Source organism: Sciurus carolinensis, chromosome 12, assembly GCF_902686445.1.
Source record: "Sciurus carolinensis chromosome 12, mSciCar1.2, whole genome shotgun sequence".
Classification (NCBI taxonomy): Eukaryota; Metazoa; Chordata; class Mammalia; order Rodentia; family Sciuridae; genus Sciurus; species Sciurus carolinensis.
This window is the reverse complement of record NC_062224.1, coordinates 59,451,820-59,466,539: the sequence shown is the minus strand read 5'-3', so window position 1 is coordinate 59,466,539 and position 14,720 is coordinate 59,451,820. Positions and strand designations below refer to the sequence as shown.

At 42.3% G+C, this 14,720-nt stretch overlaps 1 protein-coding gene across 1 annotated transcript in view; it reads right to left on the bottom strand.

The window, feature by feature from the left end:
• Window positions 1-14,720, bottom strand: part of Kif26b (kinesin family member 26B) — a 500,968-nt gene that overhangs the window by 258,275 nt on the left and 227,973 nt on the right. The window contains exon 4 of the mRNA XM_047521119.1: window positions 13,091-13,257. Within this exon, the coding sequence (XP_047377075.1) occupies window positions 13,091-13,257 (167 nt within the window). The remainder of the gene's footprint in view (window positions 1-13,090; window positions 13,258-14,720) is intronic.

Below are 14,720 nucleotides of genomic sequence, written 5' to 3'. Positions count from 1 at the left end.
AGGGACAACAGTTGGGCAAAAGTATTTAGAACTCACCTTAGGGACAACAGTTGGGCAAAAGTATTTAGTTCCCAAAGAGATGGTGTATCTAGAAGGAAGTCCTGCAGCCACAGCGTTCAGGGACCATGATGGAAGCAGGTCACACATGGATTTCCACAGTGCCCTGGAGATGCTGCTTCCTGTGGAACTTAGTTGTTCAGCAGGAAGGGGGAGGCTGACACACTGCACAGCAGATTCCATAACAATTCTGAGATGCACTCAGCAAATATTTATTCTGTACCAGGCCTCCCTCTAAGATGTGAGGATGCAAGAATGAAACAAGCTAGACAAGTGCCTCTTTCCATGGATCTCATAATCAAGAAGGGGAGACAGGAACTAGGCCAGTAAACAAATAAATGAGAAAAGATAATTTCTGATAATAACGGGTGCTGGGAAGCCATCTTTAATTTCTAACCAACCTGAAGGTTCAGGGTGTTCTTGTGAACCTTTCTGTTCTGAACTTCTCTGTAAATTCTAACTGTCCTGTAATGGGTGCAGTGACCCACTAGACTGAGAGCTCCCTGGCAGCAAGAGCTGTCCTCTTGCTATCCTTGGTATCTAATGCAACACCTGGCAAACAGTATAGAATTACCAAATGATGGATGGATGGATGGAGTGGATAGGTGGATGGATGAATGGGGTGGATGGGTGCATGGGTGGATGGATGGATGGGTGGAGCTATATTGTTGGTATCTTACCAGGTTCCCTCAGAAGCATCCTGTGTGAGGATGAGAGTGCTAACAGGTTTGATTGGGAGGTGATTCCAGGTAGCAGACAGGAAGTGAGAGGGAGAAGAAAGGACACCAATAGAAGCTGCTTACAAGTTACAGATGTGGGCTCAATCCTACTTAGGAAATCTGAGAGTCAGGCCAGACCATGTATCAGAATTATCCCAACAGAGACAGAAAAGGGAGCTGGGGTGTTTAGCTACCAATTCTAGTCGATCTTCCCTGGGAGATGCTTCCGAGAGGCATTAACTACCTGGCACTCCTGGCCTGTCTCATGGGTGGGTAGAGGGGGCTCCAGTAGCCAAAGAAAACCTGGGTACAGTCACAGGTGCTAGACCTTGAGAGCTACAAGGTTTTGGGTAGGAGAATGATGACTGGCAAAGGGATGGGGAGAAAGAGGGACCATCAGTATCTGCCACAGCCATCTCAGGAGCTCCTGAGGGTCTTGGAGAGAGTAGTGTGTGATGGGGCTGCAGATGCAGGGAGGGAAAGGAGGATTTGCAGCCAGGCTGGACCCTGATCAGGTCAAATTTCATGGCACATGGGGAATCCGTGGCTCTCTTTTGTGACCTTTTCCATGGAGTTACTCATGGGTAGAAACAAGGTATTATTTTTATTTCAAACACTTGTAGCATAGAGAGGAACTTATGATGGTTGAGTACTTTTTTAACCTTAGAAAGTGCCTCTAAAATTCTTTATAGCCAGGTTAAAGAACACTGTTTTCCCTACAAATGCTACCTTGCCACTTTAGATTGAGCACCAAAGAGATGGCTATGATAATACATGGAAATTTATTTAAGAAAAATGAACCACATTTATTTTTTGAAGTGCCTAAAAGACTGGAAATAAATTTTGAGTGATGGTTTACATTTCCTTTTTTTTCCCCCATTTTTATTCAAAAGGGCTTGCCTGGTGTTGATTACATCCTTTTTCACTACAGGTCCCCAAGAGAATTTTCTTCTTTGTCACTGCCAAGGCCCTTTCTTTCCTTTGCTAGGGTTTAAAAGGACAAAGTATGGACTCTTAAGGCTCTGGTTTTGGAGGATGCCAAGAAAATGACACAGACCATTATTTCTAGGCTTGTGAAATTCTATTTCCCAAATTTCAGTGTTCTTCATGAACAAGCATGTCAGGTGCCAGGAAGAAAAGCATCTGATTACAATGTGATGCTGAGACCATTTCTGCATACGCTAAATAAAATGATAGATGATTATCAGAAACAGTGTACTGCTGAGCTTAACCATGTCGAAACCAACAATGAGGAAATTTCCATTTGTTTGTCCATCAGAATTACTTTTATCACTAATGCCAGTACTTAGAATGACGAGAGGGAATGCTGAGGCTACACAACAAATTTTGTTATTTTTGAGCACAATCCCAGAGCTTCTTTTAAGTATTTTATTCTTTTGAGAAGCAAGACAGCCCTAAGATGTCAAGCACACTTGATTCACTCCTTCCACATTCATTCATTGAGCTCTCTCTCTGTATCAGGCAGGGTGCTAAGTGCAGGGGAGGGGTGGGGGTATTAGACTCAGCCCCAATTCTCACAGAATCATATAGAAGTAATAGAAACATTCATCGGATAGAAATCAGAGAGAGGGCAAAGAAACACTTCTTAGTCATCAGATGGAAGAATTCCATTTTAGAAGAAAATAAAAATCTCACCTTCAGCAACACCTGTGAGTATAGGAACTAGAGATGCCAAGCAGGTCTCTCTGTGATTCAGTTCGACCTATTTCTAACCACATAATTATAACAGTATCCCTTAAATTCCTCTTCCTATCTCCTCCACAAGGAGCTGACTTATTCAGTCAATAGACAATGCCATGCATAGATTTGTTTTCATCAACAATATGATTCATCAGCATACTGAACCTCTCCCCAACACCACATAATATAATACATCTTTAGTTTCTATAATGTCTTCCACATGACTTTATCCCCAAATGCTTTACATACTTCACTAAGACAGCTATAGAATTAAAATAATAAATCAAAGCAGAAGGACAGAAAGCAGAGAGGTTTATTCAAGGGAGGAAAAGACAGGTTTTCAACAAGACAGGGGAAAGATGGAGAGCCCTACTTTGTTTGTGCTAGTCTTGTAACTAATAATTCTCTTCTCTGTTTTAACTCTTTCTTTGGTGTCCTGTCCCAGGCAGCATCGCTTGTCCCATCCCTTATAAATCCTTCTCTTGAAGAGACAACTAAGTACTTACACTTTAAGAAACTCTGTTTCCCCAATAAGACTTTTTTTCATGCTTCATCATGATGCTATCACCCGCTGCACATAACATCCCAGAGCTAAGAGAATGAGAGCATGTAGCTTGAACTGAATGGGAAAACATGCAAGCTTCTCAAAGAAGTCCTTGGTAGGGAACAATCTGGAGACCTAGCCACCTATCTCCCTTTTGTCTGCAATTCATTCATTCATTTTCATTCCACAAATAATTATAATATAGTAGGTATCATGTGGTGGGATGCATTGACAGGATAGTTGCAATTTTAAATACAGAGGTCAGGGAAGAAAATGGCATTTGAGCAGAAATCTGAAGGAAAGGTGGACTGAGTCAAATAGGCATCTGGGGAAGGGCAGTGGGAAAGAGCAAGACCCAAGAGAAGGGATGGTTCTGGCACTTTCTGAGGGGAAGCAAGGAGGTCATCTGCAGAGTATGTGAGAGGGAGAGCAGTAGAGGAAGAGGGAGGGGGCATATTACACACAGAATCTTGTAAATCACTTAAAAGCCTTTTTAAGCTTTTACTAAGTGAGGTCAGAAGCAAATTTTTAGTAACTCACAAAATTATAAAAATAGTGATTGGTCAAAATCTTTCCCCACTACAGTTTCTGTGGTGAGCTTTGCATCCATTCTTCCCTTGGCATTGGGACGATGTACTTCATGACCACCCACGCATCTCAAGCTACCTTGAGTTAGGAGGCAGGGGCACACAGTGGCTAAGAGCCTTCCTTTACTCATTCAACCAATCTGTCCTGAGCGCTCTTTTAGGGACAGGTGTTTCAGCCAAGAACAAAGAGACAAATGTCCCTATGGTTTGGAGCTCACATTAGTCAAGTCACTTCACCTCTCTGTGCTTCCATTTTTGCGTATAAATGATGGGATAATAACAGGACCAATGTATGGGAACTTTTGGAGATTAAATGTGTATAAACAACTCAGGATGGTGCATGCCATAGGAAAATCTCAACAAATGTAGATTATTATGTTTTTTTAAATGAGTATAAATACTGAAGAAAGGAAACAAAGCACAGATGTATTGCAATAGTGTATTGGTAGAAGCACAGACCAGGAAATATTCTAGAAAGATTTACTCGGTAAAAGTGCATCCTCCCCACATCTACCTGTCCTCTCCTTCAGTATGCAGTTCTCTCCTCTGCTTTTCCTGAATCTACTTCAGGTCAACCCATCCCCCCTTTTCAGGCCCCAGATCAAGCCATGAGGGTGTTACAAAGGAAGAGGATATTCTTCCCTTTACTTTGATTTTTTAATACGTTGGTTAATTTTCACTGTAGGCATCCAGACAATTCCACTTCCCACTTAAGTCACAACCGAGCTGTATGGTAAGCAAGTTCTTCACTGCTCCTCCCTCCCTTCCTTTTTACCTTCCTTCTCTTTCTTATTATTAAAGACCAGTTTTCTAGGGCTATAAAAGTAAAAAATGAAACACCTACAAAAAATTCGGAGGAACGCAGTCAACTAACTGGAAGCCACGAGCATGCAGCCCCTGAGGGTGCATTTCTCTCTGGGTGTGTCTTTGATGTTCTTGGTCACCAAAGGCATCTGGTTCCCACTAGGAGGTTTTAAGGGCTAACTAGTCCTCAGGCCCCTGCGTAGGTAGTTTCCTCTCTGAGGCATGATGCCAGATCTTTCCAAATGCCTCAGAAGGCTGGGTAGTCATTAAGCAGGATCACAAAGTACCATGTAAACATGCTGTCCATGTGCGCACGACCAAGTTGTCTACTAAGAAGACAATGTTAAGAACTCACCAAATTTCCCATGAAGGAGGGCAGAACTTCATCCTTTTTATAGCAAGTGCCATCTTAACATCATCCCTAGGATTTAGAGGAAGTTTACAAAGTGCTATCACATATTCACTTAATCCTCACAATAATCCTGTAAAGTAGATATGATGATCCCCATTTAACAGAAGAAACTAAAAGCTTCAAGAGATTAAGTGACTTGCCATAGAGGTCAGGCTACAAATTCAACCAAGGACTATTCCATCTTTTTTTTTTTTTAATCCAATATCCTTTTCCTCTATCCCACCCCAACATCAGTGAAAATTAAAAAAAAAAAAATTCAAACTGTGCAGTAAGAACTAGAACGTCTAATGCACGAGTGCTTGACAAGAATCACTGGGATTCCTTGGGCTCCCTGAAACTGCTTTGCCTTCAAACATCCCTAGACCTGAATTGGATTTTCGACCTAGGCAAACTGTGCAAATAATTCCCAGATGTTGTGAGCTGATCGCCAACACCCCAACCAGCTGGCAGTCAGACAAAGAACTTGTTTAATAGGAAAATGCCCCATTTTACACATTGCCTGCAGTGGGAGACTGGAAGGGGGCTGCACACACTGGCTGTTTTCTTTATCGCAGATCTCCAACTCAGGGTGTGTGCCAAGCCCGGATGTCACTTCTCTTAGGGTCTGCACATGGCAACATGGAGCAGTCCTGGAGGTTACTGGTCTTGTGTATGGGATGCTAGGATTAACTAGTTGAAATGTTTTAAGGGACCTGTTTTAACACAAAGGATAACAGTAAAGACACCAAATCACGGCCACTTTTTATTTGCTGTCTCTCATAAGCAATCAAGGATGTACTTCTTCATGCAGGAAACACCTGAAACTGTTTCCTGGGGCCTTTGAAATCTGATGGCACTAAATATACCCTTGGTTCCTTTTTAATGTTTTCCTCTCATATTGCAACAGGAGGGAGTTAAAGTGAAACTATATTCATATAATTATGATTCCTAAAAATTCACTTTAGCAATATACATGAGCAACAGTATTTTCTTTTCCAAGAAGTCCATAGAGTTTTTTTTCTAAGAAAAGTAAAGCTACAACTTGCCAGGAATAAATAAACAAGAAACCCATAGGGTAGGGGTTTGGTTTCCAGTATAGGCCTTCAAGTATCTCTGCTCCAACGTTGCTTCACTACTTGGGGAGGCAAAAATACTGGAGAACATGAGCCCAGACTATACCTGTGTGCAATTAAGAAAAAGATGCTCCCTTTGGATAGGGGCTGGGTAACTCCATGAGAGGCTGCTCAGCTGGGCCAGCAAAATGTTGGCTGCATTTAAGCCGACCTGCTCACCCCTACAATCAGGGGCCAGTTCCATAAGCAAACAGCACGTTCATGCACATCAGCCTTGACCACAGGGTCTCAACAGTAGCGCCGCTACCATAAGGAGCACTGAAGAGGCAGACAGAGCTGAAGTGAAGGAGTGGGAAGTATAAGGGGGGAAGAGCGGAGAAGGATAGACAGCAAGTCATAATGAGACCCAGGCAAGAGTGAGGAAGCAGGGTTGGTGTGATACGCTTCAACTGAAATAAAACAACTGGAAAAATAATAATTCAGAGAAGCTCCACAACATGAGCTCCTAAAAATTCTTAGGTGTTTTCTGATTTTTTGTTTTTCAGTGAGGGCAGAATTCTATCACAATGAACACAATGCTGCCAGAGATTAACTACCCCAGTCTGCCTGTGGAACTGGAGTCAGAAGCTACGCCATCTCTCCAGAGTGAACTGGCAAGGAAGAGATGAATCTTGTGCACCCAGCTCCATTTTTCTTCTTCGACGTCACCTGAGACCAATTGTGCCGTTAAGGTAGTTTTTCTCTGGTAACGGCCATTGATGTATTTCTAATGGGAAGATGCAGGCATCCCTAAAGGGAACTGTCCCTGACAGAAGAACAGAGGAACCAACCAAGAGCAGTTCCACACTCCTTCTCATCCTTCTTTGACTTAATAAACTCCTAGCACATAACCAAGTACCACTGTTATGTGTTAATGCCCAGAGACTAAAGAAAGTCCTGGCTACACAAGATTAGATATGAAAAGCATTTGCTGTAACCAATGCAGCAAGACGCAATTTGAGTTGGCTGTCAGCAAGAATGTGGAAATAGTAGTAATAACAGCAATCGTCGTATGTGTATGTGTAGCACAAAGAGCAGGCCCCATGAAGGTGCTGACAAGAAGGGCAATGGGGTCCTACGAGCAGTGCCCAAGAGTCAGCCTTCTCTGTTCAGTTTAGCCCCTGACCCTGGGACCCTGGCTGCTCCTGGTATTAATGCCATAGCAATCTCTGGCCTCAAGGGGATACTGGATAAGTCAGTCATAAAACAATCAGGGACATGCGGCAGAGACTTGGGGAAAGCTGTTAGATAGTACAAGGAGCCATTTAAAGTTCAAGATTGAAGAAATTACATGAGACATTGAGATGGGCAGAAGCATAATAACATTCCTAAGAAAAGAATGAGTTTGGGTCAAAGGCAAGGAATTGGAGTTGTTGGTGGGAGGAAATATGGGCCAGAATGGCGAATGAGAAAGAGAAAGCAGAGGGCGAGGCTATATGGAGGTGAACAAAAAAATATATCCAGAAAATTCCAGACCAGGACAGATGAATTTTTGATCGACAGTAAAAAGTTATATAAAGGTCAGAACCTCCAAGAACAGATTCTTGGTTTCACCCCAGGGTTTTAATTGGATTTTGTGAGCTTTGTATTCATAAGGCAAAGTACATAATTAAGTAAAATCTTTATCCAAAATGAACAGTCAACACATGGGAAAGTTTAATCATACCCTATCTCACCATTTCACATTACTGTAAGAATTATGCAAAGGAGATTTCCACATTCAAAATGTTCTCTCTGCCCAAAGCCAGCACATACTTGCTAACCGACTTAAGGATCAACGTGGTGCCAATTTCTGCTTTAAGTCCACTGTCACGATTTTTTTTTTTTTTTTTTTTTTTGGAAAAACAAAGTGTTTTTTTCCAAAAACAAGTTACTGAAACTCTGAAGTACCAGGATACTGATCACTTACCAAAAAAAAAAAAAAAAAAAAAAAAAAAAAGAAAAGAAAGAAAAGAAAGAAAGGAAAGAAAGAAATTCTGGCAGGAGAGGCAAAAAAAAAAGGACAGAAGAGGTGTTTTGGGCTCTATCATTCTGTAAAGCACTGCTTCTCCAAGTATCAGTGGTAAGGGCCACTTTTTTGTTGTTGTTGTTGTTTCTTGTTATATACAAAACACCTGTAAAATCTTGTGTGAAGGTCAGAATCGCCAAGAAAGTCACTAAATACAAATAACCCTGTTCAGAAGGAAGAAAGAGAGAATAAAAGGACAATAAAATGAGTTGAAGGTAGTGAATAATCTGGAGTCATCAGACTGTGTAAAAATAGATTTCAACAGATACTTAGAATCAACAGATGCTATGGTTTGAATGGGTCCCTCTAAAATTTTTCTTGAAACTTGATCCCCATTGTGCTGGTATTAAGAGGTCGGGCCTTCAGAAGGTGAGTTGACTATAAGGGTGGTGCCTTCATGAATTGATTTGATGCCCCTATAAAACAGGCTTCAGGGAGAGGTGGTCCCTTCTACCTACCACCATATGAGGACCAGCAGCAAAGTGCCATCTTGGAAGTAGAGAGCAGTCCTCACCAGACACCAGTGCTGGCGCCTTGTTCTTGGGCTTCCTGACCTCCAGGACTGTAAGAAACGAATTTATGTTCTTTGTAGTTTGTCTTAGGCAGTTTGTAATAGCAGCACAAATGCATGGAGGTAGACACTAGACTGAAAGTTACTCTGTCAACTCACTGTAGAAGCTTCTAAATGCTTCTTCTCAATATCTATACTTAACACTGACAGGCAGCAGTGTGTGAACCAGCACTGGTCCCCAGATAACACTGGGAACAACACTATCCAAAAGCATCATTGCTAATCATAATTGGAATTCTTAGATATTGAATCTGAGATGCAACAAGGTCCACCTGGAGCTCCACCTGTATTTCTGAAAAGTAAACATTTAAAAAGAAAGGCAGGCAAGGTCAAGTGCACTCATCTGTGACCCTAGTGACTTGGGAGGGTGAAGCAGGAGGATTGCAAGTTTGAGGCTATGTTTGACAACTTAATGAGATCCTATCTCTAATTTAAAAACAAACAAACAAACAAACAAAAAGGTAGAGAATCTCAGGATGTAGTTAGGTGGGAAAATATCCACGGGTTCAATCCTCAGCATGCTCGCTCTCTCACACAAACACACACACACACATACACAGAAAAGTGTAATCCTCAAAAAATCTTTTTCATTGTTGTGTTCTACTTGTCTTTTGAAGCAAATTAAAGGCTCCACTGATTTCAAAAGTTTTTGATAAGCATGATCATCAGTTCATGAAGATGGCAGGAAAAAATCCTAGAATGTAGTGTCTTGCTGTGCCTATTGAGCACAGAGAATAGGAACCTGGGCTCTTACACGAGAGGAAATGAGATGGATTCCTTATTCTGCCACTTCCTGGCTGAGTGTTTGGGGTCAGTAACCGCTACATTTTGGGTCTTAAATGTCCCCCAAAGGTCATACATTACAGGTTTGCTTCCAGAGTGGTGCTGCTGGGAAGTCTTCAGGTCACTGGGTCATGTCCTCAAAAGTGACAGAGGACCCCAGCCTCCTCCTGACTCTCCTGCTCCTTACCCATAAGGTGAGTGATTTTGCTCTGCCACATACTTCCCCCCAGATTTGCTGCCACAGGCCTGAAGCCATGAGGTCAATGGATCATGGATTGGAAGCTCCAAAACCGTGAGCCAAAATAAATGTTTTCTCTTTGTAAGTTGATTATCTCAGGTATTTGTTATAGTGACAGATGCTAACATAGTAGCATCAACTCCACATCCCACTTTCTTTAGCCATAATACAGAGAGCATAATAGGATCTATCCCACAGGGTTATTCTGGGATGAAGGAGGATTGTGCATATCAGGAGTTTAGTTAATGGTGAGTGATGAATACTGAGTACTCAAGAGCATCATTCACATTGGCCACAAATTTGGCAAATGGTATCCCTCTGGTATAAAATGACATAACCCCCAGCATAGCCTCCTGTAAGCAGGTCACCCTCTGTGTCCTGACTTGGAGCTACAGGGAGTTCCAGGGCTCAGTAGATTCAGAGGGTTGCATCTCTGTCACTCAACCAAGCGGGAAGAGTTGACACATGGTGAGCACAGATTGGAGGGGTAGGAACTAACTTGGTCCCCAAATCCCTCTGAGAACAGAGACTCCTGTTCTTCCAAATAAAAATCATAACCACTAAAGCATTGCCAATCTTGACACCAGCAACGAATCCACATTTCACCTCTATCAAAAGCTGCCTGTGACATCGCCTTACACAATTCTACTTTAGCTGAAACTGAAAGGCTCTTTACTGTTGCACTCAGTTTACTGTTGGACAATAGAAGCTGAGCTGGTTTTGACTCATTGCACGGACTTTTGCAGATCCAACCAGGTGGATACATCTCTGGTTCTGTCTCTTGACACTGTGACCCTTGAATAAGTCACTTTATCTTCTGCTGTAGGAACCCATCAGTGACAGGCAGGTTAATATGCTGCCTCCTGCTTTGGGAGGAGGGGAAATTGAATTATTGCCCATGAGAATGGCAGGGCAAAATGGGGAAATGGGTGAGGAGGGTTAAGATGTGTGTGTACATGTGCGTGTTCTTTTTCACACTGGTACTTTCCCCCACTGTGCACTGTAACCCTTTGGACATAAACCATAAGCTTTCAATGCTTATACCATTAAACTCCAAGTGCTATCAGTATCCACAATAAAGAAAATAATAAGGAATTAGGCAGCCCTATGGATCTTTTCCAGTTCTTTGAAAGCTAATACCTCAAGTTCTTGAGACTCTGCAGAGATGAGTTTCAAGGTCTTTGTTTATTGGAGGGCTTCCTCCAACTGCTATCATTGGCCCATCCATCCTGGGTTCACTTGGGCATCTCCATTCCTACCCCACCCCCTCCTTGGCTGTACCAGCAAGTCTCATAGAAGACTACCTTTGCCAGTGATTTGTCATTCCCTCCCTGATGTCAGTTGGCTTATTTGTAGATCCTCGAGACCCCCCAGGCCTATCTTATTTTAACATCTTTTCTTTGGCTCTAAAGACACTGCTGATTACTTGGCACAAGAAGGATCCTAAACACTTATCTCCCTAAACAAGGTCCCTCAGAAGTCCTGACCTTATTTCTTTCTGCTTTGAATCTTGCTACTGGGTTTTTTGGTTTGGTTTTGTTTTTGTTTTTGTTTTTGTTTTTGTTTGTTTTGGTTGAGTCAGGTGATTTCCTACAAATTTATCTGGATGGATTCTGAAGCTTTTCAAGTTCAAAGAATGTCGGGGAGGAAGGTGCAATGGAAGCCATCTCCTAATCAGAGCACTGAATGTCAAGCACTGGGGTCAAAAATCACTCAAGGTAACCTTGATCTGCCTCAGGGATGGGGACTTCACTCTCCCCTGGGGCAATCTGAATTGTGGCAAGTTCATCTTCCCTGCCAGCTGAGCACTCTCTCCCTTCCATCATTAGGGTCCATCCAACCTTTGTGTACTCATTCGAGTGCTCTACACAACCAACCAGATCCCCTTTTACACACGAACCCAAGAGAATGCTGAGGGCAGCAAGAAGGTGGCCCTAATCTTACTCTTCTCCAGACTAAACCCACACGACTTGACTTCTTAGGCAAACACTTTGGTCAGCCCCCTCTGGACACTTGCATAATCTGTCTGGTCCTAGGATCTTCTATGTTTATGACATTTCCTCATAAACTGTTTCACCTCTTCATTCCCTAAGTGGCATGGATAACACTTCCCAGGGAACTTGGGGTTGCTGCTTAATGGTCTGGATAGCATAGACAGGCATACACAGACATAGCAAACAATGCCCCCACTGTTGGGCGGCCAGTAAATATATATACATATATATTTCCTGTTACTTCCCACACATTCAAGTTGGCCCAAATTCAGAGAACAATAACTCTGGCACCAAAGCACAATGAGCCCCTCCAAGTTCATATGCACCATGCACCACTTTTATGGGGCCTTAATTCAGGACATTAGTCCTCAGTTCCCCCAGTCACTTGCTCCTTTCCTCATCAGAGCCCCTTCCTCATATTTTTGTCTTGGATGACATCTTTCATAAGGATAAGAACAGCCACACAATATTCCTTCTTTTTTTTTTTTTTTTTTTTTTTTTTGCAGTACTGGGGATCGAACTCAGGGCCTTGTGCTTGTGAGGCAAGCACTGTACCAGCTGAGCTATCTCCCCAGCCCACAATATTCCTTCTTGCCAACATACTGCCTAAGTCCATATTGAATTAATAGAAGTACTTTACAATTGTCTCATTTTAATCCCCATAGCAACCCCGCAGAGTAGGTGTTATCCTCATTTTATAGATGAGGAAACTGAGGCAGAACTGGGGTCTTCTAACTTCTTATCTGGTGCTTTTAATTTTACATCCTGCTTACTCAGGAGCTTGCAAATATTCAGTAGAGACATTTTTCTAAGGTTAAATTTCAAATATCAAATAAAGAATGAGCCATAGAGAAAAGAGTAGAGGAATCTGGTTTCTATTTCTAGATTTACTATAAATTAACTGATGGTTGAACTTTCTGGTCCTCAGTTTACTCATTCATAAAATAAGGAGATTGAATTAGACAATCACCAAAGTTCCTTCCCACTCAGCTGTCCTTTGTCTCCGGTCCTGTCTCTGCCATGTTGCTAAAATTAGGCAGAAAACATTGTTAAAATACCTTCCTTTTTTGCTTCTCATGTTTTTAAGTTTCCAAGATTAGCAGGATAGTATTTGATCCAGTGTGTCAAGAAAAAAAAAAAAAAAAAAAAAAGACCATCTATCTAATAGTCAATTTTTAGGCAATCATTTTCTGTAATGGGCAGACCAATCTGGAAAGATCAGCCACAGGATCGAACCTATACAAGTCCTCAACCCAAGAAGGATCATCTTTAGAGCCACACATTCTTACGGCAGGGCACATCTGAAAATGTCTGGAGACATGTTTGGTCATCATAATGGCAGGAGAGCTACCTGGTGGGTAGAGATCAAGGATGCTGCCGAACATCCTCCATGCACAGGACAATCCCTACCATGAACAGTCTTCTGATCTGAGATGTCAATCATGCCAAGGTCGAGAAGTTCCATCTTAATGAGTAAGGTCAAAGGATGACCCCAAACTAATTCTTTTAGCTGAACTGGTCCACATAGAAGCCAACCAGCTGGACACATGCCAAAGAACCAAGGGTCCAAGCATCTCTTACCTTGCAAAGAAGGAAGCGGCCACTGAGGTGCCTGTAGAAGTCTCACTGGCCACACAGGAGCCCTGTGAGGTGGGGACACAGGAGGCGGCTGGCTTGTCTGCATTGTAGCGGTTCAGAGCTGCTTCTGTCAGGCCCTCCCGGCCAGTCTCTGTCATCAGCTGGGAAATCTGACAAGGAAAATGAATATGGAGTTCAGTGCGTGTGGCTCACTGCAATTCCTGACCACTGCCAACATATCTCTATTTGGGTGAGGGAACCAGTGGTGTGGGGGAAGGGAAAGGGAGGCAAGTGGGAATGGGTTCACATCCCACCTCCATTCAGTAACATATGGGTACTGAGGGCTTCTATAATTCTCCAGCATGTCAGTGAGGATACTCTCTAGTTTTCATTTAAAATAATGGAATAAAATAACCCCCTGACATTGCAAGTTTCATTATGTCCGTATCTCCCACATTTGCAGCGTAAACCATTATGCACATGCTCTTTGCAGCCCAAGACCAGAATGGTACCATCAACTAATGCTGGTTTCTAACCTCAAATGGCCCCAGACACTCTCAAATGGAAGACTGGGTTAAAGGCATAGTCTGATTAAGGGAAAAATAAGACTGTGTATGAAGAACCCAAGGAATTAAGCAAAATAGTTTATGGTGGCAGTGTTTGTGGTCTGCTCTGGGAAGTTGACAAAACAGGTGAATTTGAGAGCAAATAAAAATAAACACAGTTACCAAGAATTACCAAAGGTCTTTATGGAGGGTTTAGATTTCTGGTTCATTAAAATAAATGGCTTCCATTTTCTTTGTAATGATTGTGTTTATAACAGAAGTCCTAGAGAATAGTCCATTCTGTCTAAATTCTCATCATATGCTACGAAGACCCACACTTCTGGGCGAAATGAGAATCTGGTATAGAAGTATACGGTTGGAAAGTGCTAATCTCATGACAAATGTGATAATTACAGAGGCAAAGTCGAAATGTGCTATTTGAAAAACCTGTTCTTTAAAACGTCAGTCTACTTGCAAAATGAGAAAAATGTTAGTTTAAAAGTAAAAGGAAACTTCTGTTTAAAAAAAAAATCTTTAGCCCACTCCAACCCTTATATACTAAGTGGAAAATGCTCCTAATCACTTAGAAAATACAAGTGCAATAAAGCAAAGATCAGAAACAGTTTCCACTCTGTAACTGAGCAGGCCAGTAGGGCAGCAAAAGAATCCCATTGGTTAACCTTGGAACATAAAAACATTTGTACTTTTCATTATTAGCAGAATGGCCATTTACTCTGAGTCCCATTGACTCAAAACTTGCTCTGCTTAATTCCTGCTCTTACTTGGAAAGTCTTGGCATTAGTCAGCTGAAGTTCTGCCAGTGCACACTTTCTTATTCCCATTCATTCAGTGCATTGGAAGGAAACTTGACCCAAGTAAGAGAAACTGGAGAGGAGGCAACAAAGGCAACTGGTGGTCTGGAGGACATTCCCTGCACTCAGCAAAGGCTGCTGGCTCCACAGAGGGCCCATGTCACCTCTCCTGCACTTCCTCTGCTGCCTGTGATGGGAAGACTACCTTCCTGCCAATACCCCCAGAGGAAAGAGGCTGGTCAAAGGGGGCAGCTGAGGATACATGGTTTTGCACAC